At 38.2% G+C, this 27,002-nt stretch overlaps 3 protein-coding genes across 23 annotated transcripts; 1 reads left to right on the top strand and 2 right to left on the bottom strand.

Moving 5' to 3' along the window:
- Positions 1–232: 232 nt before the first annotated feature.
- Positions 233–9,105, top strand: LOC112191905 (putative disease resistance protein RGA4). 18 transcript variants are annotated; one of them, XM_024331395.2, is made up of 15 exons: positions 234–1,515; positions 2,593–5,296; positions 5,454–5,531; positions 5,692–5,766; positions 5,863–5,926; positions 6,031–6,094; positions 6,195–6,236; positions 6,795–6,839; positions 6,961–7,023; positions 7,115–7,188; positions 7,315–7,420; positions 7,628–7,722; positions 8,135–8,296; positions 8,377–8,532; positions 8,628–9,105. In XM_024331395.2, exons 1-3 carry the CDS (start codon positions 379–381, stop codon positions 5,477–5,479), a joined length of 3,867 nt encoding a protein of 1,288 aa, XP_024187163.1. In that variant the 5' UTR covers positions 234–378; the 3' UTR covers positions 5,480–5,531; positions 5,692–5,766; positions 5,863–5,926; positions 6,031–6,094; positions 6,195–6,236; positions 6,795–6,839; positions 6,961–7,023; positions 7,115–7,188; positions 7,315–7,420; positions 7,628–7,722; positions 8,135–8,296; positions 8,377–8,532; positions 8,628–9,105. The 18 variants fall into 18 exon arrangements, with proteins under 18 accessions (XP_024187156.1, XP_024187163.1, XP_040372763.1 ...); XM_040516829.1 differs by having other exon boundaries at positions 7,105–7,188; XM_024331396.2 differs by having other exon boundaries at positions 6,795–6,866.
- Positions 9,106–9,956: 851 nt separating this feature from the next.
- LOC112192819 (probable LRR receptor-like serine/threonine-protein kinase At1g67720) lies at positions 9,957–16,738 on the bottom strand. Of its 3 annotated transcripts, none has more exons than XM_040516625.1 (15): positions 16,420–16,736; positions 15,548–16,097; positions 14,847–15,352; positions 14,580–14,712; positions 14,369–14,440; positions 14,197–14,265; positions 14,038–14,109; positions 13,224–13,289; positions 12,745–12,899; positions 12,408–12,649; positions 11,751–11,877; positions 11,599–11,667; positions 11,294–11,480; positions 10,769–10,904; positions 9,957–10,618 (listed from the first exon to the last, which is right to left on the bottom strand). In XM_040516625.1, exons 1-15 carry the CDS (start codon positions 16,490–16,492, stop codon positions 10,283–10,285), a joined length of 2,793 nt encoding a protein of 930 aa, XP_040372559.1. In that variant the 5' UTR covers positions 16,493–16,736; the 3' UTR covers positions 9,957–10,282. The 3 variants fall into 3 exon arrangements, with proteins under 3 accessions (XP_040372559.1, XP_024188466.1, XP_040372560.1); XM_024332698.2 differs by having other exon boundaries at positions 15,548–16,076; positions 16,420–16,735; XM_040516626.1 differs by having other exon boundaries at positions 10,495–10,635; positions 16,420–16,738.
- Positions 16,739–20,746: 4,008 nt separating this feature from the next.
- Positions 20,747–23,346, bottom strand: LOC112193157 (L-ascorbate peroxidase 2, cytosolic). Of its 2 annotated transcripts, XM_024333211.2 has the most exons (9): positions 23,125–23,346; positions 22,860–23,034; positions 22,299–22,364; positions 21,886–21,934; positions 21,717–21,799; positions 21,541–21,620; positions 21,313–21,415; positions 21,126–21,184; positions 20,747–21,027 (listed from the first exon to the last, which is right to left on the bottom strand). In XM_024333211.2, exons 1-9 carry the CDS (start codon positions 23,241–23,243, stop codon positions 21,009–21,011), a joined length of 753 nt encoding a protein of 250 aa, XP_024188979.1. In that variant the 5' UTR covers positions 23,244–23,346; the 3' UTR covers positions 20,747–21,008. The 2 variants fall into 2 exon arrangements, with proteins under 2 accessions (XP_024188979.1, XP_024188981.1); XM_024333213.2 differs by lacking the exon at positions 22,299–22,364.
- Positions 23,347–27,002: the final 3,656 nt, after the last annotated feature.

Below are 27,002 nucleotides of genomic sequence, written 5' to 3'. Positions count from 1 at the left end.
CTATTCGATACAAAAATCAGAGGGCATCTCTTTGCTTTCACTACCGATAGTGTAGGGCATGGTAATAGCACCCATCACCATCATGGCCTCAGCATTTATGAACTTGGCCGAATCAAATCTATAATTTAGATAGCGTATGGACAAATTCACATCCAAATCCATGATAAGGAATTGGGTTGTGTACAGCTACTAGCTTTACCGCTCTAGTCAGCCAAATGACGCAAGCTAAATTCAACTCTAATACAAGTCCCTGCCATCTGCTATGTCTATATATTCATTATGACTTTGAGTAGAGGTACACTGTATCTTCAATTTACTTCTTGTTTTCTCAGCTACCTAAACCTCTCTTTGCTTAATTTGCCGTGAGTTCTGAAAGCTATGGCAGAATTTCTGCTCAATTTTGCTGCTGAGGGAATACTGACCAAGGTGACTACGCTTGCTGCTCAAGAATTCACTCTCGTGTTGGGTTTCAAAGGAGATCTAGCACAACTGCGTGACTCGTTCCTCAAGATTCAAGCTATGCTAAGAGATGTCGAGCATTCACAAGTTCGCGGGGAGACTGTGGAATTGTGGGTGAAAGATCTTGAAGACATAGCTCAAGAAGCCGATGATGTCTTGGATGAAATTGGGTATGAAGTTCTCCGACGCAAAATAGAACTCCGTAACCATATGAAGAAAAAGGTCAAAAATTTCTTTTCACACAACAATCCGGTTGCATTTCGCTTTAAAATGACACATAAAATTAAAAAGATCAACAAATCTTTAGTGAATTTGAATAATGATGCAGCCTCTATTGGGTTGGTTGCTAGGACATTAGCAAATGCAACCTCTCAAGATGTTGAAGTACTTGACAGGGAAACCGTCTCCAGCTTTGATAGCAATGAGAAGCTCATCATTGGAAGGGAGGAGGTCGTGTCAGATGTAGTCAAAACATTGATCAAGTCAAACTATAATGAAGAAAATTATCTTCCGGTCCTGGCTATTGTGGGAATGCCTGGTCTAGGTAAGACAACTCTGGCTAAATCAATCTATCATGAAGCAGAGATTGATAGTCACTTCCATAAAAAAGTATGGGTGTGTGTATCCACCCCGTTTGAAGTCAAGACGATCTTAAGGGGAATTTTGGAATCTCTAGAACCAGAGAAAGCCACAATACATAGCAAGGATGCGATTTGTAAATTCATTCGAGAAAAGCTGGAAAATAAAAGATACCTTCTAGTGCTTGATGATGTTTGGAGAGAAGATCCAGAGAAATGGAAAGAATTGAGGAGTTGTTTGTTAACATTTAAAGACACTCGAGGAAGCAGCATCATTGTCACTACTCGTAGTGACGAAGTTGCAAAAGTCATGGAGACCCTTCCTAGGCCTGATTTGAGAAGACTATCAGATGACGAATGTTGGCTTATAATCAAGGATAAAGCAATATCAGTTGGGAGTGCTCCTATGTCCAAAGAGCAGGAGACAATTGGTAAAGAGATTGCTAAGAAGTGTGGAGGTTTACCATTAATGGCAAAGGTATGTTAATTATATCATTCACTATTATTCTTAATTGGTACTCCAATTTAAGTTATCCAATGTCCTTTTTTTTTGTTAGAAAAGAGATTTCAAAATGTCATAACTTCTAACACTTAGTGGGTGTAAGTTGCAAAATTTGGTAGCACTCTGTGTTGCTAAAAGTAATTAGGTACATTCTTATTAACATCAAAACGGAAGAGAGGATATCTTTGTGAAACCAATGGCTACAATCATCATGAACCAATAACGCACAAACTCTAACCATAATAATTGGCATTTCTTAGGCACTACTAACAAACCACTAATCTCGAAAGCCATGATACGTCCTTGTAGTCAAAATGAAGAAAAAAATATTCCCCACAATGTCCCAAAACAGTCAAACCACATGTAAGAGCAGCTCACCAACACACTAAAGACAAGAAAACACCTAGGATACAACATATGGTAATAACCTCTAGTGATACGACACAACATCATATACGCAGCAACTGAGCTGCTTATCTAAAGAAAAAAAAATTTAGAAATTGTAATTGACAAATGAATCTCACAGTCGAGAATAAATGTATAGTATTAAGTTGTTTTAATTTCAACACTTGAATTTAATACTTATAGTTGAGATTCACTTATTCCTCACAGTTCCTCGAATACGAACTAATAGTTATTGATTTTGCAACATCAGAAGCCAATCATCACTTATATAAACTTAAGGACAAACTTAATTATAATATTGAATATATAAAAAAATGGCAAACTTAAATAAACAAAATATAAGCTTTATTATATTAGGGCTCATTTAAACCACAGACCATCCACTTCTTTTCTATTTATTTTATATAGTAACACTTCTATATTTTGCTTGTTCTTTTTTTTTTTTTTTTCAATTACTACCATAGAGATTAAAGTGGTCTAGTAGAAAAACTTGCTTGATCAGAGCAAGTAAAAGAGAAAAGAGTGTCACAATCTTCTTTTTTTAAATGATAGAAAAGTCAATTGACGTGCACGGTGTATGTTAAGTAGCTAGTATTATTTTAACATTACTATATGATATAAATCTAACAAATAATCCACTGATAATAGGTTTTGGGAGATATGCTGCGCTCTAAAACAAGTGACGAATGGGGATCAATTGTAAACAATAAAATATGGGATTCACTAGAAGGAGAAAAGAGAATTCTTTCAATTTTGAAGTTGAGTTTTGATGAATTGAAACCTCCATCCTTAAAACAATGTTTTGCATATTGCTCGATGTTCTCCAAGGATTTTGATATTGAAAAGGATGACTTGATCCAACTTTGGATGGCTCAAGGATTGCTTCACCCTTGTTCTAACAAAAACCTAGAGATGGAGGAGAGAGGTAATGAATATTTTAAAATCCTATTGGCCAAGTCTTTTTTTCAAGACGTTACAAAGGATTATGGGGGTAATGTTACCAAATGTAAGATGCACGATCTTGTGCATGATCTTGCAGAACATGTATCAAAAGTGGGGAACTTATGCTCACTCTTTTCAAATGGAGAAGTCCTTGAGAGCAACTTACTTAACTTGAAATCTTTACGTGTCTTAAATTTATACAAGGCTGACATTATGGAGTTGCCAATTTCAATTGGGAAGTTGAAACACTTGAGGTATTTGAATGTTTTGAAAACAAGAATCAAAACATTTCCCAAATCAATCGGCCAGCTTTATAACCTACAAACATTGAAAATACCTTATCAGCTTGAAGAGTTTCCAGGGGAAATTGCAAATTTGATCAACTTGCGGCACATTTATTTTGGTAGATATATGAAAGTTCCAAGTGGGATACTGGGACGATTCACTAATCTCCGGTCATTACCTTTTCTCAAGGTGGGTAAAGAAACAGGTCCGAGAATTGAGGAATTGAGTGGTTTAAACCAGTTGCACAACACCTTGTCTATTTGTGGACTCGAAAATGTGGGAGATGGAGAAGAAGTGCAGAAAGCAAACTTAGTAGAGAAGAAACACATACGCAAGTTAATCCTTGGATGGAAGCTAGGTAGGCCAAGCCACAATGTGGAGAATGACGATGATGTACTAGAAGGCCTCCGACCACATTCTAGATTGGAATTTTTGGAGATTCATGAATTCATGGGTGTTAAATTTCCATCATGGTTATTGCTAGCCAACCATTTGAAAGAGATTGAATTATTGGGCTGCAACAAATGTGAAGGAGTCCCAATACTTGGGCATTTAGCCAATCTTAGTTGTGTTAAGATCAAGGGAATGGAGAATCTGACTTGTATAGGATCTGAGTTTTATGGTGATGACCATGTCAACTGTGGAAATGGATCAAGTAAGGAGGCACAGCCTTTGTTCCCTGCTTTGAAAACATTGCATATTGAGGATGCACCGAGCCTGATTGAATGGATGGAAGCGCCAGTAGAGAGAGCAAGTAGGGTGTTTCCTTGCCTCGAGGAGCTGACCCTGTCAGGCTGTACAGAATTGACAAGTGCTCCCAGTCATTTTCCATCTCTCAAGAGGTTGAAAATAGGAGGCATGAAAAGCGGAGGCATGCCAATAGCAAGTATTCTAAGCAATCAACTCACCACTCTCACGCATCTCACGGTATCGGGTGTGAGTGGACTGACTTGTCTGCCGGAAGGGATGTTCGAAAACAACAAGAATCTTGCACATTTGGATATAGAGTTTTGTCCGGAATTAATTTGTACTTCTCCCCAATCACAAGGATCTGAGTACCGCTGTGCATCTCCTTCATATTTGCGGCTATTTTATTGTGAGAATTTGAGATATTTACCTGATGGGATACTCACACCTTCTCTTAAAGAGCTGCGGTTGTGCCATTGTGACAATTTAGAGTACATCCCAGATGCTACACACGGTGGTCTCACATCCCTTGAAACATTGAATGTGTGCTGGTGCTATAAAATAACTTCCATTCCATTTTCACAAGGCCTCCCATCTCTTGGTGAATTATATATATATGACTGTCCCGAATTATCAAGTCTACCGGGTGGGCTGGAATTTTGTACCTCTATTCGGAGTTTGACAGTACAATTGTGCCCCAAGGTACCATCCATTTCAATCGAAAGTCTGAGTACATCCCTCCAAGAGTTGTGTGTAAGTAATCTAGACTCTATTCCAATTTCACGAGGAGGCTTCACATCACTCCGTCAATTGACAATCGATGGCCGCGAAGGTGCACAAATTGGGCCAGAATGTTGTGCCTTTCTTCAAAACCTTGTCTCTCTTCAAAATTTGACGATACAAAATTGCCAAAATCAAGAGACTATTCCAATTTCAGACAAGCTCACATCCCTCCGCAGCTTGAACATTTCTTTTTGTGATAAATTAACATGTCTACCGGATGGGTTAGCAGCATCGTCACAGTCCTGCAGCTTCACCCGTTTGAAGAGATTGGCAATTGGTGCTTTCTGCTCGGAGCTCGATGCATTCCCAGCTTTTCAGGCTATACCACAGCTTGAATCATTATGGATCGCCGGGTGGCCTAAGCTCAAGTCTCTGCCTGAACAAATTCAACACTTGCCTTCTTTAAGACATCTGAAAATAGAGACCTTCAGGGGAGTGGAGGATATTCCAGAATGGTTGGGAAACCTTGCATCTCTTGAGCACCTGACTATTTGTTGCTGCGAGAGTCTAGAGTATCTACCTTCTGTGGAAGCTATGCAACGCCTCACCAAATTGAAAGAGATACGCATCGTCTACAGTCCCCTTCTAGAAGAAAGATGCAGGGAGGAGAGCGGCCCAGAGTGGCCTAAGATTCGTCATCTTCCATTCATCCAGAGTAAGACCTTTTTTCATCTATTACTAAACTTGTTGTTAAATTGGGCCATTTGATTCTTCTATTCTCTTCTAATTTTAAGTTCATCTGTATATTTGTTGCTGTGAAAATCCCTATTTCTTGTTTTAATCTAGCACTGACCAAACTTCTTTTCTATTAGTTGGAGATATAAGAATCGAGAATTGACCAACGCAGAGTACAATAAATTTCTTAAAGTGACGACATCGAGGCAAATAAGGTATGTCCTTTAAACCCTTCCCTTTCCTGATTATTTAGCAAAGGCTCAGAATGATATTACTGTTAATATGAGAGGAGTCTCAGTAGATTGGTTGGTGGAAGTTGCAGAGAAAAAGAAGTTCCTCTCTGATGCTCTACCTGACCGTTTCGTATGTTGATAGGTTCCTATCTTTGATTGCTCTCAATCGGAAAATGCTTGAGTTACTTGGTGTTTCTTCAATGCTGCTGGTTGCCTCGTAAGTCCCATATCAATGAAAATTGGGAGGGTTTAGTTGTGCTTGTTGAACTAATATGGATCTTGTTGATAATCCTTTCGTCTGTGTGGTTTATAGGAAGTATGAGGAGATCACACCTCCACATGCTGAAGAGTTGTGTTACATAACAGATAAACATGAGGTGAGTTTCAAACTTCATTTCTCATCTTACTAATTTTTTTTTCATTTCTCCCACGGTTCTATAATGTAGTGCATAATTGATTGATACTTCTTGTGATTGAAAAGGGTGATTGATACTTAAGGCCTTGTAGTTTGATTTGCGCAATCCTACAATAAAGACAACTTTAAGGTATAGAGTGAGGCAGTGTTTCTACATTTCCTTCTTGCTATGCATATATTATGCTGAGTTTGATAACCTATTGGACTCGTTTATGTTCCTTCCCATTTAGGTTTGCAGGAGATCCAATAGAGTTGCTGAAGAGAGCGCAAAAGTAAGTTAGTCTCTTTATCTATCTCTCTGTCTTTTCTATATCTATGTAGTCACTACATTACCAGCAAAATATATAAATAAATCCATTCAGTGGGGCATCTAGTTTGTTTTTGGCAAACAATTTCTAGAGGTTTTTGCTAAATTAGAGGAATAGCTGTTGTGCAAACAGAGTCCTGGTACTTCTGCTGATCCATTATTTCTCTTACATGATTGTTATTTACTCATTCCTATGGAGATGTATGTAAACAATTCTACATGCATGTTTGCGGACACTTAAACTGACTGGTGTATCGAGCATTGATAGAAGTCATAGAACATGAATACATGCATACAATAGTGTTAATTTCCCTGGAAAAAAATGATTACCGGGTGAAGTTTGTAGAATGGTTTAGGTCTTTGTTATTGGGGATTGAGACTATAGGAAGAAGTTACACGCTTCCTACAACTTGGTGAAGTCTTTGCTATTCGACATTATTACTTGAAAGCAATAGAGTAGGGTTGGGATTGTTTTCCATATTACTACAGCGTCATTCAAGAATGGGACTTGTTTGATTTGCAGGCTTTCCGAAACACCATATGGGGAGTGGTTGAGTCAGCTAAACTGGTAGGCCTCTCGTGCCCATATCCCAAGGTTCCCTTTCATCAGAAAAACTTTTCAGTTTGTCCTCTGAATTGTCCTCCAAATCAGTGGTGTAACATTATTTGGCCAACTCTGTTTTCCATAGAGAAATCATTGTTACCGTGGAAGCTGTTGCATGGAAAATCTCTCGACAGATTGCAGCATACAGGTGGACTCTTCTGACCCTTCATATGTGTTGCTCTAGTTGTGGACTAGGTTTTCATCATTTTTGGCTCTGTTGTACTAAAAGCAATTTATAGCCATCAAATGGGACATCTTTGCATAGCAACAATCTGTCTGATGGATGATCGAAACTAGCTAATTGGTGAAGCAGGTAGCTTTCCTTGTCTTCTTTGTCTTCGGATTTCAAGAGTTGTGCTCAAGAATCCTCCTTTTCTGTTTGTGAAACTTCACAAAAATTGTCGAGATTTTATTAACGTTTGGGTTTGTTCCTTGCCAGATGCTCTGTTGTATTTGAGATTATGGATGTCATGTACCCATAAGCAGTCATTTGGTGAAGGCCAAAGCATTCTCAGAGCCAAAAATAAAAACTAAAAAATTCAGAGGTGAATTTCGAAAGAGCTTTTACAGCTGTCTGTAAGTTATAAGTTACTTCTCATTCTTAAGACATCCAAGTCATGAAGCTGCCTTGTTCAGTTTCAGAAGCTTATGCAGATCCCTGTCACTTGTCATATGAGGCATCAATTAGATAAAATTTGTTTTTCTTTTTCTTCTTCTTTCTTTTGCATTGATTATTTCATTGAAACACACAGAAGAGGGTCTGTTCCTGTGGAGGGTTACTTGCATCCATTTACGTTATAAGCACTAAGCAATCCCTTAACTTCATGAAGTTCCGCACCAAGGCAAGGTAAGCTTTTCAAATTATTGGTTAATTGACTTAATTCTGTACTATCTCTTAAACAGCTTTATAGGATTTATTCATATGTGAAAGAAAAAAATTGTTGTTGGTTCTCATTGCTTTGTTGTCTAATTGTTCAGGAACATATATTCCTCTCTTTATATACTTAAAGCTAAGTAAAAATTAAAACCTACATTAAGATCTTATCAACTCACTACATGTGTTTAATTGCTTGAAGGAAAATACATACAACTTAGTGAAGTTTTATTGCATTCAATAGATTCTTGTCAAATTTGAAACATTTATAGATCTTTTCATCCAAAAAATTAAAGACCTTATGTAAGGCAGAGTCAAATGTTTCAGTGGAAAGCACATAATGTGAGAAAATCTATGACTTAATGACTCGCCGGCTCACCCACAGGTTTCCTGTCAGCTGACGAAGCTTTTAGTTTGTGCCTCCGAATTGTCCCCCAAAGTGGTGGTGTATGATTATTGGGCTAACTCTGTTTCCTATACCCTTTTAAAATCATTACTAGCTTGGAAGGAGCTGAATTGAAAACTCTTAATGGCTTTCACAATGCAGGTATGACCCTCTGTTTAGTGTTGCACTCTTTGTAAATATATCCGTGAACGTGTATACCAACTCTTCCTATCGTTTTGCAGCAAGCCAAGATTTGCTCCCTTTATTGTCAATATTGGGGATTTGGTTTCTACAGAGCAACTGTTAGCCATCTAATCTGAGATCTTTGGATGATAATCATGATATGGGCTGGAAAGAAACAATCTAAGATGAAGCCAGTGTTGAATTGAACTTTTAAGGTATGTAGTCCAAGCTAGCGTTCAGGGTTTTCCAGTTTCAAAAATGAATTTCCATTATGTCTGTGTTGAATTGAACTTACAAATTTTAGTCTCAGATGGTGTTGGTCTCTTTGGTGCCAGCCCAGCTGAGATGTTCCACTAGAGTTGGGAGCACGTAAGGATGCCATTGTTCTTTGAGTTACTGGATAAAGTTTGGAAACAGGCTCATCTGTGCTCGTGGATGCTTCTGCCCAAGCAGAACAACCGGTCAGGAGCGAACATGTGGGAACATGCTCCACATCAGCTTGGCAAACTTATCAAGGAGCCTCACATTCACACATGATGAGACGTCTGCTCATGCCTTAGAGCTACTCATACATTAAGGATCTTCAAATGTTGTATCACCCTCCATTCAGCTGCATTCTTTATATAGCTAAACGATCATATAGTGTAATTAACCAAATTTATTTGATTATAGTGAAACCACTGGCAAACAACCGTGACGTAGCCCTAAACTCTAGCCGAGTTTTGGGTGAACACGTAAATCTCCTGTGTTATTAGATGTCGTTGTCTTTTACGTTTAATTTTTATTGGGGCGAACGTTACGTTAACATCAGCATAATGATTCTTCATTGGCATAATGATCATTTTGCTACAAATACTTGAAAATTTGTTAATTTTGAAAACTTAGTGAAATGAAATTGGGTGACTCTCCCGTACTCACAGTAACCAGAAGCCCAAAACGAAAAGATGATTTGCCTGACGACTGTTTGAGTTGATCAAGTTTATGACCGTATAAGACACTTCCTCCTCTCTGCCAATGTACTTTGCAGGCAATCGGAGACGTCATTCAGTAATTATCTGGCGGCAGATTAAACTCCAACGCTTGTTCGAAAGCATTTGAGTAACAAAGGGGTTAGGATTATTGCCCTCTTTGGTTCATATTTTGGGTTTACGATCTTTGCCTCGCTAAGAGGCAATAGCTCAGAAAATGGTTGAAAATCATTTATACTTATTACTAAATTTTGGTTTCTTTTAGTGCCAGGTGCTCATTTTATTGCTTATTGTGTAGACCGGGAAAATGGGCGCTTTTCTTTAGTGTCAGCTGCTCCTTGGCTCATGTCTGTTATCGCTAGTGATATGCTTGTTACCGATATTCATACAGGGAGGTGAGCGGACCTGGGTTTTCCAGAATATTGGAAGACATTGAGGCTAACTCGTTAAATTCTCATGGTTGTAATCTGGTTTTCTTAAGGAATAGAAGCTTTATGCTTGAAAAAAGAAAATCAGACAACAAAATTATAATATTAGTACAAGTAGTAAAAAGATGACCAAGTTTCCAAGATTGCCTCCGGATGTGGTATGATACTATGATTTGTATGTTCTAGCAAGATGAACTAGTTACACTCAGCTGTATATTGGTACTAAATTCGGACACGGAAATATGAACCAATGAGAGCCTCTATTAGTGAGGAGGAGCAACTTCAGACATTGATAAGAACAAAAAGTAAAGGACTTCGGTCATCTACAACTTCTAAATTTGTGTTGGTGTACATAGGCCTCTGGTTCCTTTACGAACATCAGTGCTTTACAAACCAAAAAAAAAAAAAACATTACATATCCACATTTATGCCAATAATTTGCAAGATCAAAATTTGCAACCCAACACATCATAGCCATTCAACCTTTCACCTGCTTACGTGCCCAGTAGGGGCAGTCATAGTAAAGAAAATATACAACAAATGAATATGGTAGAAGAAAAAATGCATCGCTATCGAGCAGTTGGCCTCACAATAGACTCATCAAGTGATAGGTAATTATCATTTCCACCAAGATCCAAGGAACCCAAGTTTAACGAAGAATGAATTGAATTCTTCGATGTATCGTCTGAGTTACCGTCTCTTGCTGCAGCTGCACCCCTTTCCATTAAGATTGCATCTTGGATTTCCTTGAGAACCTCTGAAATTGATGGCCTCATGTATCCATGTGCTTGAACACACATCAAAGCTTTCTCCGCTATCTTCCACATTGACTGGATGTCATATTCATCATGCAGCGAGGGATCAATGATTCCCTGAATGTCCCCACTTTCGATGTGTAACTTTGCCTAGGATACAACCATTACTGACAATAAGTGCTTTATAGGAACTTCATGCAAGCCAATTTGGTGGAAGTGAATAAGGTAATGTATAATGAATGGCAATTGATCACAAGTTTAAAATGCACTAAACTTTCAAGGAAAGAAAACCAAACTCACCCATTGGACTATATTACGGCAATTAACACCAAAGTTTTCATTAGATATCGCTTCTTGACCGGATATCAGCTCAAGAAGAATGACACCGAAGCTGTAAACATCGCTCTTGTCTGTCAACTGCTGGGAGATATAGTACCTGAACACCGACGAGGAGGAAAATTAATTACTTATTATGCTCACGAATATGGGTAGTGAAAGAATGAAATCCTATGTGAACTGAAGCTTCTGTATGTGGTGGCATGTGTATGACTTGACTGCTAGGTGTTCATATAAATATATAAGGCACCCTCTGCATGTTAATAATTCTAAGCAGGTCCTGTGCTGGAGTTTATCTCGAAGGTTTTGGAATAATCATAACCATTAAGCTCGAATGGCTAAACAAAAGGAGCAACAACCAAAGCAAGGATATGCTAAATGATCACATGACATAGCAGCAATAACATATTCAACTCATGTCAATATGATGTTTGACTGATCTCAAGTCACAAAATAAAGCAGAAATGTTAAAAGGAAATAAAGCCTTACTCAGGATCCAGATAGCCAACAGTGCCCCGAACTATGCTGGAAACATGAGATGCTCCATCTACTGCAAGTTTGGAAAGACCAAAATCTGAAACCTTTGCCCTCATGTTTTTGTCAATTAGAATGTTGCTGCTTTTCAAATCCCTATGAATAATGGCTGGAACGCAGCCTGTATGAAGGTATTCGATCCCTGAACAAGCATGAGAAAGTACACGAATCAAGTTCATACTCTATCCCAAGGGACACAGCTCTCTGTCAGTGAAATGAAAAGAAGAAATAGTAAATTCAAATCGTTCAGCTTGTAAGACCTTTTGCAGCATCTTCAGCAATCTCCAGACGCTTGATCCAATTGATTCTCTGTTCATGTGTCAATGGGCCTACAAACAATTAAAAAATTAAAACTGGTTGGCCATCATAAACTTTATATTTCCACTAAATACATATGAACTTAGTAGCTCACCATAAAGATGCTCCTTGAGAGTTCCATTGTGCATGAACTCATAAACAAGCATACTTCTACCATCTTCTTGGCAATACCCAAGAAACTGGACCAGATTTCTGTGGTGGATCCTTGAAAGAAGAGTTACCTAGATCATATGGAGGCACATGTCAGTCCATAAGATTTTATCTCCAAAGCCCAACAATAATAAGTGAGCTCAAAGTGATAGGATATCTCTGGAACAACGAAATTTAAAAGATCCTTGTTTTTTCCATTTACTCGCTCAAAGAGGTATAAAGAAAAAAGATTTGGTTATTTAGAGAAAATACGTCGAAGGAAATCAAGCAAACAATTGTACAAATGTTAAGCGGAAACACTTGGTCCACTTTGGTTCAGAACCCTAGCTGTTTGGGATTATTTACATTCCTTCTGTTTTTGAATAAATTAGTAGGGACTTCCAATCAGTCACCACCATTTTTGTTTTCAAATTCACATAAATGTAAATTTAAGGAAAAGAGGATTCATCAACAGTTTCATAAAGTTCAAGATGCAAAGGGGTACTAGAAAAAAATACAGGGTTAAGCATTTTCAGAAAAGAAGGAAAGCAACCTGAAGGGCAGGGGAAGATAATAACAACATCCAAAATTGTAAGAAGGGGTTCAATAATACAAAACTGACCTCATTTGAAAATTCTCGCTTTCCCTGAAAGGAATTGCTGGTTAGCACTTTAACTGCAATTTCCTTTCCATCTTTTGTTTTACCATAGTAAACAACTCCAAAACCTCCAGAACCTATCTTCTTCTCAAACTTTCTAGTAGCCTCTTCAATTTCAGAGTGAGTGAAGCAGTGTGCAGCTTCAGTGGGAGCATCATTCTTGTTAGACTCTAGCCTTTGTACGGGTAAGGGGTGACTAAGTTTGTCTACAAGAAGTTAGGATAATGTCATCATGTTCATGCACATTGTAAAATAAAAGAAATAGAACAATTTTATCCCTAAGATTGTTTCAAACTCATACCTTGCTCATGGTATTTCTTTTTTCCTTTGCGCAAGAGTATGCAGGATGCAATGGTGGCTATAATTAAGACAGCAGCCCCAACTGTTGTACCAATAATAATATTTCTGCGGCTACCATTTCTCCTCCCTTCTCGAAGATTAATGTTTCCAGTGTAGCTGTCAGAAGCCAAAGCAGAAATTGGTGATTATATGTTGGAGTAGACCTAGAGAAGGCCCAGATGACGAGACTACAGAGAGATCAGACAATTTTGAGAGAAAAGTAGATTTTTTTGAACCACAATGTAGATGTATATGTGTACAGAATAACCAGCATTGAAATATCAATTTAAGAAAGAAAATATCAGGTACACTCAGTGTAGGACACTCATTATTAATTTTGTTATAACTGTAGGGAACATAAACAAGGCAAGTTTACTACAGTGGCTTTTCTTAATTTGTGTATATCATCTTCATACGTAAAAACCAAAATGCACTACTCACTTCATAGCCACTTTGTCGTCAAGTCCCGATGGTATAGTTCCAGATAGCAAATTATTTTGCACATACCTGCAAGCATCAGAATTATTGTGTGATTCATCCATCAGAACACCAAAACTAAGAGAAAAGAGCGGCATAAAAAAATTTCACGGGGGTCCTTGTTTTCCAAGCTCCGAATTGTAAGAATCATCTGTGTATTTTTTTTTCCCAAATAGACATGCACTTAAGGTACGACATATCTTCCCTCAAAAAAAGAAAAAAGAACGGGTAAGATATATCTTAGTAGCGTGCTCTTCGTTTTAAGCTATTAGAGAAAGTGTGCTCTTCGTTTTAAGCTATTAGAGAAAGTGTGCTCTTCGTTTTAAGCTATTAGAGAAAGTGTGCTCTTCGTTTTAAGCTATTAGAGAAGGGCTGACAACATATATCAAGCTATCAAACTCTCACAAGCCATCCTATATGTGGAGATGCAGACGAAACAGAAACTCATATATGCAGCTCTACCTTGAAACTTGCAAATCAAGACTGAGGATTTGAGGTTGCGACTACTAATACCATGTTAGACAACCAGTAGAGCCCAAAAACTTAAGTTGTTAGTGAATGGACCGGCACCATATATCCAGATACGGTTACATCACACTGCTATATGGAAGGCCTTCTAAGCTGTAATACAATGTTGATTTGTGAAAATAAGTATGTGGAAGTCCGGGGCTATATGCTACCCACTTAGTTTACAAAAGGCGGACCATGTGACTTTCAACATGCACACCTGTCATCTTCACAGAATAAGGAAATTATTTACAAGTTCCAGAAAACTTACAGTTCCTTCAAACTTGGCAGGTCCATCAAAGAGGATGGCAGTCCACCCGACAACTGGTTATTCTCCAGGTGACTATATAGTGAAAAGCTCTTTTATTAGTGTTAACTCTGGACAAAAGAAAAAAAAAACAGCATTAAAAGAAGAAGTCATTTTACTTACATGATCTTCAAGTCCACACATCCACTGAAATCGGGTATTGGACCAGTCAGTGAGTTCCCATCAAGCCATCTGTCATTAGAAGAGAAAAACATAACAGGAACATCAAGTTTTATAGTCCTAAACTTGCAAACAGTTGACACCAGAAAAAAAATGAGTACAATATGAAACTTACAACTCAACTAAACCGCTCAACTTTGTCAAGTCTGAAGGGATATTCCCTGTTAAATTCATACTGGATAATTTACTGCAAGGCAAGGTAAACAAAAGCAGTTGTCAGTAGATGAGTGAAACTTCTACTAAAATATGCAGTGGACTATAACTACCAAGCAGAAGCAGTAGTAATATACAAAAAAACCTTAAGACACGAAGAAATTAATCTTTACATTTTAACGATTCTTGGTTGTGCATCAGAATTACACTCAACCCAAGACCATGGAACTGGAAGGCATGGATCACCACCTTCTTGTGCCCAGTCTGCAGATGAGTATTGTGCAATGAAACTAGCAATAGCAGCTCCTGCAAGCCATACAAACCCAGTATCTCACATATTACTTTACAGCTTCAGATGATTCATCTGAGAAAATGATGACCAAAAGCATACAATGTGCAAATTAGAAACAAATCACGTTAGATACCAATAATAAACGTACCATCTTGAGACCCATCAGTTTTTTCCAGATACTTATTTATCTCCATTGCATTCAAGAGAGGGCCCCTGGTAGAATCAGATGTTTTCCCAAATCTAAAAGATAATACAAATGGAAGCGATAAGTTTGTAAATCCTGGTTCATAGAGACGATATTTTCCTTGGGCGTTTTCCTCAATATTAACAATAGCTTTGCTGAGTTCAGGATTTCCTGGAAGTACTAGCCTAAACTTTCTGGACTCATCTGGAGCCAAATCTTCAATTTCTGCAAAGTAGGTGACTGCCCAGCCAGTACCAGGAAAACCATCCAGGTTCAGCCGGTAAGTCAATGATCCATTTGTACCAACTACAGCCGTCTGCATAACTTTCTGAGGAGGCAGGTCATCCCTATTAACATCAATTGGCAATTTGGTTGCGACTTTCTTGGTTCCAGCAGCAATGTCAACAAGGTAATTCGCTTTCTTGATGGAGTCTGATAACCAAATTCTATCAAAAGGGTCATCAGGGTACCTGAATATAAGAGAAATGCATATCCTTCAAAATTACACATCCTTGCCAAAGACAAAGAGGGTTCAAATTACAAATATGCATCTTCTAGAACAAAATAGTTTTCCAATTTCAAATTATCTAATTCAAGGCATATTGTCCAGTTTGATTTGCAGCAGTTTAAAACATTGAAGAGAAGCCAATATATTGAGAGCATACCTAACTGGATCTTCACTATCTGCACCAAAATTAATCCTAGCGGAGACACTGAGGTAAAACTGTTGTTCATAATCAGTATAGTAAACCGAACCATTGAACTGTCGAAGCTCCAAGGTCGATATAAAAGGCTGCCCAGTTGTAGCATTGGACAAGCACACACTGACAGTAGGACTAGTAGCCAGAAATATCAGCTCTATCATCTCTATAGTATTCGCATCCGAAATCACAATCGTAGACCAATGAGTTGCCCCAACAGAAATATCAAATTTAGGATAAACATTGTTGCTGTCAAAGTTTCCATACAAGAACGTCGCTCTCAACAGGTACCTAGTCCTACTTGTGACATTCATCGTGTAACAGTATTTTCTGGAATCAGCAGGAAAGTGCCTCAGCGAAGTGTATTGCTTCCTGGTCTCATTCAAAACCTCTATAAAACTCGTTTCGCCGTAACGAAGTTCATCAGGACTCCAATTCAGACCAAGATCATCAGTAAAAAACTCTTCACCTCCACAATCCAAACTAACAAACCCTGTTTCACCAAAATTCACACCTATCTAATCAGACTACTCCTGCATGCAAAGTTATTAACTTTAACTACGAAACTAACCGCAAAGATGCTAAATTCATTAAAGCTTGAACTGATTTATACTTCATAAAGATACAAGAACAAAAATTTCCCAAAAAAATACATGTATCTGATTAGAATTTTTTTTTTATGACAGATAAAGATGCAAGCTTTACCAAAGCAAATGAAAAAAAAAAGGAATTGAAAGGTGAAGGCTTTGGATTGAATTCAAGATGAAAAGGACTTGTAAAACAAAGATTATGCAGAGATATATAAAGAAACAAAGCAGAAAGAGAAAGAAGGGTACCTGGCATTTGAGCAGAGGAAGGAACTAGGAGGAGGAGGAGGAGGAGAGAGAGAAGGAGAAGGGTGTTCTCCATGGTGGTGTGAAAACTGAAAAGAGGGGGAGAGAGATACTGAGACCATATAAAAAATGGCTCTGTGAAAAAGGAAGCAGGGTGTATATATGAATGTGTGTGAGAGGTACAGGGAGATAAAGTCACAAAGGCACTGAGAGGAAAAGTAAATGCAAAATCCAAAGTGAAAACAACAAACAAACCCACAAAAGAAAATTAAAAAAAAAAAAAAAACAGAGGAGAGAGAGTGAATGAGTGCGTGATTTGGAGGGAGAAGGAGTCTACGGAGTGGAGAAGAACAGAAGTCCAACGTATTTCTGCAACTGGTGGTGGTGCACGTGGGGGCCCACGAGAGAAGAGAAAAAGAGAAGCGTCGTCAGAGTCCAACGTGAGGGATGAGGCCATTTGAGATTCCGACATCACAGAACTTCGAGTCGTAGGGTTGCGGGTCCCGCCATTTGTTTTTGCGCCCACTGTCAAATTCACATCGCGGCCTTTTTCTTTTCTTTTCTTGTTCGTTCGTTTTGAGGGATATTTTTTTAGTTTTTTTTTTTTTTTGCGTTAGGAAGAACTCTCGGCTCGTCAAGGGGTTTGGTTTTCTTAGCTTTCATTTCAAACATTGTGACGTGAGATCTCTGGAGAACGTAAACGTCATGTTATGTGTCATATAGATTTGTTATGGAGATTTTAGAATGATTTACTCATCCAAATATAAATGTTTTTTATAATGATCTGTTTGATTTTCATGCAATTAGATGTAGAAGAGTAATCATTTGAATGGTTGCTTGAGCTACAGCTCAAGGAAAAATTGACCAAAAACTTGTTAGGTATAGGTATATCAGCCCAAATAAACAAAATTTATACAAGTCTTTATTTAGTAGTCTCCTCAAGTTCTCGTCCTCAGAGAGTCTCAGACAACTCTATTACCACTCCTGCCGCCGCGAGTCCTCCACTCTACCTCCCGCTTCTCCGACTCCCTTAGTCCCTCAAGAACTCTCGTAATCACATCACATTCATTTAAATTTGCATCACTTTTCATGATAAATCTCAACATACCATAAAAGACCGACTTGAATAATTACCAACTAACTTATACATTGACCTCTTTTTTTTAAGTGAAATCCTTAATTGCTGATCTAGTACATGAGCGGTTTCGCTGGTGATTCTATTGCGCTGCATTATATATGGAAAATATAGGCAGATGTTTAAATGAATATGCTTGTATTTTCTCCCTTGCATGTCCACTCTGAAGTCATATTTAATTTAATTTGCAGAAGACTACCATGCCAAATTCATGAGGCATAGCTCACGATTTCAGAAAACTGTACAATTGTTCCAATCTAAATAAAGTAGGTTTTAAATGTGAAAGAAAATAAATTTGGCTCATTCTATGCAATACATGCTAGAGAAGAGCTTGACTCAGTGTTAAAAAAATATAAAAAGAGAAAGAATTTAGAACAATTAGGACTACTTTGGTATTGCTGTGACTTTTAAAACCTAAAATTTTGAACAAAAGCTGATTTTTATAAAAGCAAAGCAATCCCAAACGAGATCTTAGAACATTGCATCATAATTAAGATTGATCATTACATGATTTACATCTATCGTACAATTAGAAGAAAATTAAATTTCTGATATGGACGAATTCTAACTCAATTCAAAATCTTATTAATTAGTATTTATAAATGTAAATAACATTTAAAAACCAACTTTATGAATTTAGAATTCAGTCGATGATGATCTGATAACAACCATTCTCTTCTCAATCTCAACATATTTTCAGTTCAAGTTCGTCGAGATATAGATTCTTATTTGTTTGTTTGTATTGGATTAAAAGATATGACCTCTCATATCAAAAGACACATGATAATCTTAAACTAAGTAGAATAACATTATCAACTTTGTAATCAAATTATTGAGTCCTACTAGAACTTTAGAAGTCACTAGATACCAAAACAACCATTATAGGCTTTTGTATCTTCCTATCAAAAATAAATAATCGATATAATACCTACCATTCCATGTAAGCTTGATCAAGAACCTAACTACAAGAATACAGATTGATTCAAAAAGAAAAAAAACTACAAGAATACAAAACTTAATGAATGAAACCAAACAGAACTAAACAATTTGAAACCTATAAACAAATGGTGTTAATTAATGTTCACGCAAAACATTTCCACTTGTCATTAGTGGCTCCAAGATTGTACCAAGTAAAACGTTCAACTCCTTGTGGTTTGTGCTTGGACAACGGCTTGACTAAATCGCTGACCCTATATCATCAGAGGTCTAGCCTAGTTTTTGTACTTGTTTAACATGAAATTAACATAATAAAAATTATTAAATATGGCAGGGACTTATATGGTAATACAACGGACTCGCATGGCAGTGGACCCACTTCTTTGTGAAAATGTTGTTGACTAGTTGTTTATGATTGTTGTGCAAGAATTTCTTATTAATGTAATATTGTATCCGTATATGCATAATACCATTTTATCTATAATTAATCTCATTTACAGCAGCAATAATAGTCCTTCAATAGAATGTAGCTCCATTCTCCTTTTCTTTTGCCTTTATCAAAGTTGTACATAAGTGGAGCTTTGTCCAAACTTTACAAAAAGATAGTTGTTTTTAATGCCTCCATGCTTGCCTTTACTTCTTCCACTTTGGAGTGGAATCAAACCCTCCAAACACTCATGCATGGAGTTGGTTAAGATATAGTATAGATAATCAGACATTTCTTAATATCGAAGTATAGGATACTCTTGCACAAGAAGGAAAAAAATGGTATAAGACCATACAATACAACCCACTTGAGCTAGTCCCCTCTATATAACATACTCACATAATTCAGAACAGATTAAAGAAGGTATTTCCTCTACCTAATACACATGTTATGCATTACACTATTAGACATTTGCATGTCTTTCTTTTCCCTTAAGTGAACTGAATTTGAAATTTCTATTCAACAGGATACGAAAACTACCATCAACTAATAACTTTTTTTTTTTAATTTTTTTTTATGACAAACCAATAGCTTGTTGATGACATATGTCTTTGGATAAATATGTTTTTAAAATATTAACAAGTGAACGACTTAACACATTAGTAAAATGATCGACTGTTCTTTAAGCATTTAATATTTGCCGGTTAATCTTGATAAGTATTTAAAAATAATTGAATGGTATTTCTCTTAAAATCTTGAATAAGCTCCTAAACTAAGAGCATCTCCAACAGGATACTTATTTCAAAAAAAAATTGAAATTTAACTAGTTTTAGGCTAAGTTTGATCTCCAACAGACTAGCTAAACAAAAGCTAAATTTAGCTTTAGCTAAAAGACCTAGCTATATTTAGTTAGATAGGAGAGAGAATTTAACTAAAATTAAATTTAACTTGAGTTTTAGGTATTTGCTGGAGCATAACTCAATATTCAACTAGCTATATTCCAATTTTAGCTACTTTTAGCTATCAAGATAGCTATCACTGTTGGAGATGCTCTAACAGAGTAGCTAAATTTAATTTTTTGTTATATTTAACTATTTTTGAAGTAAAATTCAGCTCCAACAGACTAGCTATAGCTTAGCTATATTTAACTTTAGCTAAATTGGCTAGCTATATTTAGCTAGAGAATCCTACATAGCTAAAGCAAAAGTTATATTTCTCTCTCATCTTTTGTCCACATGTCAGTTTACAATTCGATGAAACATAATATATCACTTACAAATAGCTATCATTGATGGAACAACATTGTTAAATCAATAGCTATAATTCACAAGTTTAGCTAAATTTAACTAAAAAATAAATTCTACTGTTGGAGATGCTCTAAGAGAAGTAGTGCCTCATTTTCTAAATATCAGAAAATAACGATTTATATGGTTGAAGCTAGCCTTCTTCCTTTTCAGATTCCTCCACCAAACACTTGGCTAAATTGCTGAACCTCTTGGCCAGATTCATCAAGCGATTAATCATTAGTTGGGTCACATCATAATTACGTGCAACAAGTTGATTTCTATCAGTATATCCTTTCATTCCATTATGCAAAGAGGTTCCCTTGATGAGACTTTCTTTTGCAATCAAAATATGTGGCCTCTAATTTAGCCACATTGAACCACAAAATTCGAACGAACCATATAGAAGTTAATTATTAACATTACTCTGATGGATTTTTTTTAATAAGAAAAAACTAATTAAATAAATAAATCTTTTGGGCAATTGACAGCATCAAAAAATATAGCTTTAGAATTTAGATGCTAGGTTTGGGATCGAATACAATCTTATTTTGATAAAAGACAAAAACATAACTTCCACTCCAATTTTCAAACACAAGATATATAGGGTCATTTCTCCCCATGATTATAAACACTAGTTTGCCCAACTACCCAACTAGTTTAGCAGTGCAGCTGCCATGTTATTATAGCTTGCCTTCTATGGACATTGCCAGAAAACCAAATATACAGCACAAAGTATTACAAGCAAAAATTCAGTCTATTAGTATAGGAGAATTCATACAAGGCACCACCTAGCTTGTTTACAATTCCTTCACTCGGTATCTGCAAATCTGGAGGGGAAAAAATAATGATATAAAGATGGTCAGAATTTTCAGATAGATGAACAAATGCAAAGATTTTCCTAAGGTTAACTGCTTCACGTACTCACCCAAGCTCTGAAAGCTTCAAATGAGCTTCAGCATAGTCAGCAAAGAAAGCATCCTCATCCTAATTAGAGCAAAATCACAACAAAACCAAGAGTCGCAATCGGGTCAAATTATTATAACGTACTCCATAGAGTGAAGCCAAGCTAAAATTTACTGAGATTACACAATGGATTATTAGAAGATACAAACCGCAGCATAGGTCTCAACAAAAGTACGAAAAACTGGATCCTCAAGAAGAGCCTTATCTGATGGAAGCTGGATCAGACCTTCCTTCTCTCCACTAATAAGTTCCCTGTTCAATTAGGAAACAACACATGCAGTGGTAGTACAAATTAAGGAGACGGTTATAAGGTTCAAATTGATCAACAAAGGTGATACCAATTCAACAGTAGTACTCAAATGAGAGTGAGTCCTTACTTGAAATAGGAGTTGTCGAAAATGAGGGGATTGGTTGTCCAGGGTCCCTCAAATCCAGAGCGCTCCTTGTGGCACCTACCCTGTATCGGAAAATCCCAAGAGTAAAAATGTAAAGCTATAATACTGTATCAGTAAATCAGACAAGCCAATGCTGATCGTGGTCATGAAGAACTGACCAAGGTGTGTCCACCAGATAATGCAACAATGTCCTTGTCACTGAGACCCATATGGCCAAACACATCCCTCAAATGATCCACACCTATATTCATTTTAAGTATAGCAACAATAAGCATTTACATCTTCATCATATGCACTTGTACAACTTAAGACTTTGTAAATACAAACCTTTGTTGGCATTAGGCAAGCGACCTTCCGGTGGTGCTTCTTCTTTGTCCTGAAATTAGTACAAGAGAGGTTTTTTCAGAAAATTAAAAGAAATTTGAACCAATGAGTTCTTGCTATTTAGAATTTCTGCTAACAAGATTTATATGTTAAGCCAATTAATCTCTATTAGAATCAAGAAAGGCCCAATCTGCTTCAAGATGAGTGCACTATACTGAGACTCAACACGCCCTTTGATTGTACTGTGCATTGTCAATGTCATTAATCATAAGACCAACCAAAGTTCATCAGCCAAGTAACTTTATTTTATGAACTAGCAATTCAACAATACAGGACTATCAATACTACATTGCATATTTAGAAACAAAGCAAAAATGAGTTAATCATTGTATGTATTCCAGAAGCTGTTCACTTACCGGTCTACCAGGGTGGAAAGGAATCTCTGGCCCTCCTGTTACTTCTACAGCTACTACTCCAGCCAACTTCAAAACACAATCCCAATTTCAATCAAGGCCAAATCACAAATTTAGTCATCTAGTGTAGTTTAGTACCAATCACATGCATTAACATACATAGCTTCAATTTTGTAAACTGTACACCTTTAGTGTAGTCACTGTCCCCATTCGAGTCCAACCCCTGCCTAATTTTGTTTGGAGGCATAGTTCTAATTGAAATAACTCGCTGCAAGTTCCATTTACGTATCTTATCGTTCAAAGCTGTCAAGGTTCAGTCCAAGAAATGGAAGGATTTTTTTATTTATCTTTTTTTTTTTGGCGCAACATCGATAGGAGGAGAATGATCGAAAGTTCGAAACCCTAATCCCAACCCTTTCTCACTGAAAGAAAACTGGACTCGAATTGGAACAGTACGTTAGTTAGTAAAGCCTAAAATTGACAAAACCCATCGAAACCACATGTTCCTAACAACTTAGATCTTCATATACTTTAGCATGCACAACGTTGCTAACGCAAATGTACCTGGTAGAAGTCTGCATATGAGAGAATCGGAAACTGCTCCTTGATCGGCTCCAAAATCCTGACTGCAATCTCGAGTCCCTTGTTTGCTTCATGAGCCAGCACCGCAGGGTCCCTGATCGTCCCGAACGGCCCTCCGGTCTTCGTTGCCACATCGAACGTCCCAGCCGAGTGCCACCTGAGCATTGACGCCCATAACTCAGCTGTTAGTTAGTTAATTTCTCAACAAACAAACAAAACAAAGTGATTTAATAATAAGAGTTCTCACGCCACTCGGAGAATTATAGGAGCGCAGTGCTTCTCTTGGATGAGTCCTCTCAGCTTTCTCTTGCATTTCTCAACCGCTTTCTGGTACTCCTCGCTCACAGTTGGATAACACTTCCCCATGAAAAAAGAACAAACCGTTTATCTGAAAATTAATATAGAGTCTGAATACTCGGAATGACACTGGTTGCTCACTGGTGCTCGGGGACTGAGTAGAGCAGAGACAGAAAGCAAATGAATATATAGGAAGAACTTCGGGGAGGAGGTTCTAGTTGGCGCTAAACTAGTCCTAAGAGATGGACGGCTAGGATCGTGCGACGTGGGAGAGATGTACGCGCGGTTGTGGTGTGATCATAAGAGGTAACTGGGCATTTGAAGGGTATGGACACGTGTCGTAAAGAGAGTGGTATGGGGGTTTGACTGGTGGCTGGCTGGCGGGTTCTGTTGCTGGTCAAGGAGTGGTTGTTGGTACAGTCGTTTTGAGAATAAGCTTCTGCGTTTTGGGGATAGAGACTAGACTCTTTTAGAATAAACAATAGAAGTGTGAATTTGGATTTAGAAAGGGATCATTTTTCAGTGACTTCTAGAAAGCTTTGTATCAAAGAAGATTAATGTATATCAAATCGAACTTGAAATCAACTTAGCTTTCTTCTTTTATGATGCATGTAGGGCAGAGTTAGAAAAATTGTTTTAGAATAGCTGTAAATTCTAAATATAATTATGACGAGTAATAGTTAGTCGGTGCACTTATTAATAGATAAATCTACTTTATTTGTCATTATGAAGGATACATTTGGTTGAGACGCGACCAAGGGAACGTGCCCCACGCGCGGAGAAGAAAACGTAAACCAAGAGTCTGCTCGTTCTCTCCTTGCCGAACGCCACCGTCGATCCCGCCGTTGCGTTCCGGCCCAGGAGGGGATGTCGTTGATGGTTAGTGGCGAGTCCTCAAGGCAGAGACGTGATCCAGGGGAGGAGGGTGGGTTCTTGACCTCGGGTTGGGCAGATCGATCTCGATCTGTCCCTCTCGGATCGGGAGCGACGACGGTTCTGGGGCTGTGGCAGATTCTTTCTTCCCGGCGGTGGGTTATGGTGTCATCGACCAGGCGATTGGGGTTATGGTGGATGCGGTCAAATCGTGGCAAATGGGATCCCTGTTGGGATATGTTTATGTTATGGTTTTGGACCTGGATGCGGTCGTCAACTGGGTGTAGACTTTGCTTGCTTTTTGGCAAGGTGGAAGGGCGGTATCAGAATGTGGTGAGGCCGCAGGGTGGTGGTGATGGTGCTCGCCGGCGACGGGAACGGTTTGCGTCATTGTTGGATTACTGTTGGGGAAAGTGGGGGTTGGGCTGGGCCTCTGTTTTTGGGCCTTGTTGGTGCCGCATGGTTTTAATTTGTTTTGGTTTTAGTTGTTTTTTCATTAGGGTTTTCTGTTTGGCTTGTTTAGGTTTAATAAGTCCCTACTCTTCTGAGCTAGGGTGGGTCTCCTACTCTGTTGAGATAGGATTTGGTCTAGGTGTTATGCCATGTAAATGGTGTCTATCCCGAGGACGAGGACGATTTTGTTCAACTCAGGTTTACTTTTGTTGTCAATTTGCTGGTAAGCGATCATTTACATGTGGTCTAGTACCTTCGGACACTGTGTTGAAGAGGACGCTGCCTTCTATGCCGTTGATTATGAGGTTTCACTGGAATTTTTGGGTTCATATGTTCAAAGTAGCCTTGGAAATGAGCGTCTGGTAGTTAGAGTTTGGGCCCTTTGGCCTGATGGTCTATGTAACTGCTGTTTCTTGGGGTATTGGTTCATGTCCCCCCCATTGTAAGCTTTATTGATTAATGGTTATTTTCTGTTCTAAAAAAAAAAAGGATACATTTGGTTTTTTTTTTTTTTTTTGAAAGGAAGATACATTTGGCTTTAGAATGAAAAAAAACTGATTAACTTTAAATTAAGCAAGTTTCGTGTTACGCCTTTGGAATGAAAAATATACATATGAAATTATTATTATTATTATTAAATTTTTTGGCTCCGGAATGAAAAAGGTTGGCCGCAAGCTTTGCTCTAACTCTGCGGGTGATCGTATACCTAGCTTAGTCTTCAACATCCTCAACTCAAAGAGCAACATTTTTCCCCCATTTGACAACCAATATAATCCTTATTGCTTGCGATGAAAGTTATTTTTTACTGAATATGTTTCATTCTATCTAAAATAAATTCAAACATGGATGCTCTCGAGTCTCGACATCTTCCTCTCTTTTCAACAATAGCTAAAGCTTCTTCTAAGTTTTTATCTTGAACACCAATGGGCATCACCCCTTACTCTTAGATCTCATTCCGATCTTCTCTTTGGAATTATCAACGATGACAATTTATGGCATATTGATTGTCACAGTGGTGTCCACCTGGTTAGACCAATAAAATTATGCTTAACCACCACATAATGTAAATCTAATGGTGAAAAATAAAAAACTCAACTTAAAAATATTTTTTTTTGCATATCCTTAGAAGTTAGATTAAGTTTTAAACGGAACCCGCCTCCCTCCGCAAAAACAGGAGACAGAAACTAGGGTTTGGGAAACTCAGGGGATTGTTCAGTGCTAGTCCGGCGGCGCCTCCGCGTCGACCATGGCTTCTGGCCTCATCGACGGATGGCGGGTGTTGCCGGACTGGTTCGTGGAGTCTCGTGGCTTCAGGTATTGCTTTTTCTTCATTGGTCTGGGCTCTGTATGATGCGTCTCTCCTCTCAGGCGGTTGCGCAGGCGTGGTTGATGGGCGATTGGGGTTCGACGACGGTGCAAACATGGAGTAGGTGGCTAGCAACCAGATCGTGGCGGCGGCATACCATGGATTGTATGGGGCTGGTTACTGCTCTTCGTTGTGTCGATAGTCGGAGCCTTCGATGGTGGAGCTTTCAATGGTGGTTTCAGGCTCTCAAGCCGGTGGAAGCAAACAGGTGACAGGTTCTTCAGCGAGACGAGCTCGAAGGGATTGATTTATGGTGGTGGTTTACCGGCGGAACACCTGGAGGAAGAGAAGAGGAATGCAGCGGCTGGATTATGCTTTTGCTTAAGGTAGTTTTTTTGGTTAGTAATTTGGTTAGGTTTTTTTGGTCGTTAGTTTGTCCCTACTCATTTGAGCTAGGGTTGGGTCAAGTTGAGGTGCCATGGATATGGTGTCTTTCCTGGGGACGAATTGGTCTATTGTCGGTTTTATCTTATGGTCAATGTGCTGACGAGCGATCATTGCACGTGGTCTGGTACCTTTGGGACACGGTGTGGAAGAGGGCGTTGGTTTTTCTGGTGGTTGTCTATGAGGTAGTATTGATATTCTCGGGATTCTATGTAGCCCGAGAGGTTGGGCGATATAGGTGGTTAGGGGTTGGGCCCTTTCGGCTCATGGAGGTCTTTCATGATGGACCCGTAACTGGTTTAGGTTTCAGGGAGGAGAGTGGGGAATTCTTGTCCACCACCGGTCGATCCCGTTTTATGTAATCTGGTTTATTTTAATAAAAGTTTCTTATTCTAAAAAAAAAAGAAGTTAGATTAAATGTACATCTAATAGTAGTTGAGTATAATTTTCTTAGCCAATTATTGACTAGGTGAACATTATTTTTGACTGTGGGCACTTTCCATCAGCGATGGGTTTGGTTTTCTCCTAGCATATGTTTCCGATCGTTCGTGGGCATGTAGCTTTGCAATTTTGGAAGATTGGGATTTTCTTATCGTGCTCTGCAAGCTTGTAGCAACAATTGGCAATCATAGCTTTGCAGAGGGCGGGATGCTATTTGTAGGTTGGATATGGGACATGTGATTCGAGTCGGATCTGATTCCATGTTCGACAGATGAGTCGAGTTTGGGCCTTGAATCCTGGTTGAATCCAAA

The sequence above is a fragment of the Rosa chinensis genome, chromosome 3, assembly GCF_002994745.2.
Source record: "Rosa chinensis cultivar Old Blush chromosome 3, RchiOBHm-V2, whole genome shotgun sequence".
In the NCBI taxonomy this organism is placed as follows: Eukaryota; Viridiplantae; Streptophyta; class Magnoliopsida; order Rosales; family Rosaceae; genus Rosa; species Rosa chinensis.
This window is presented reverse-complemented; position numbering and strand designations above follow the sequence as displayed.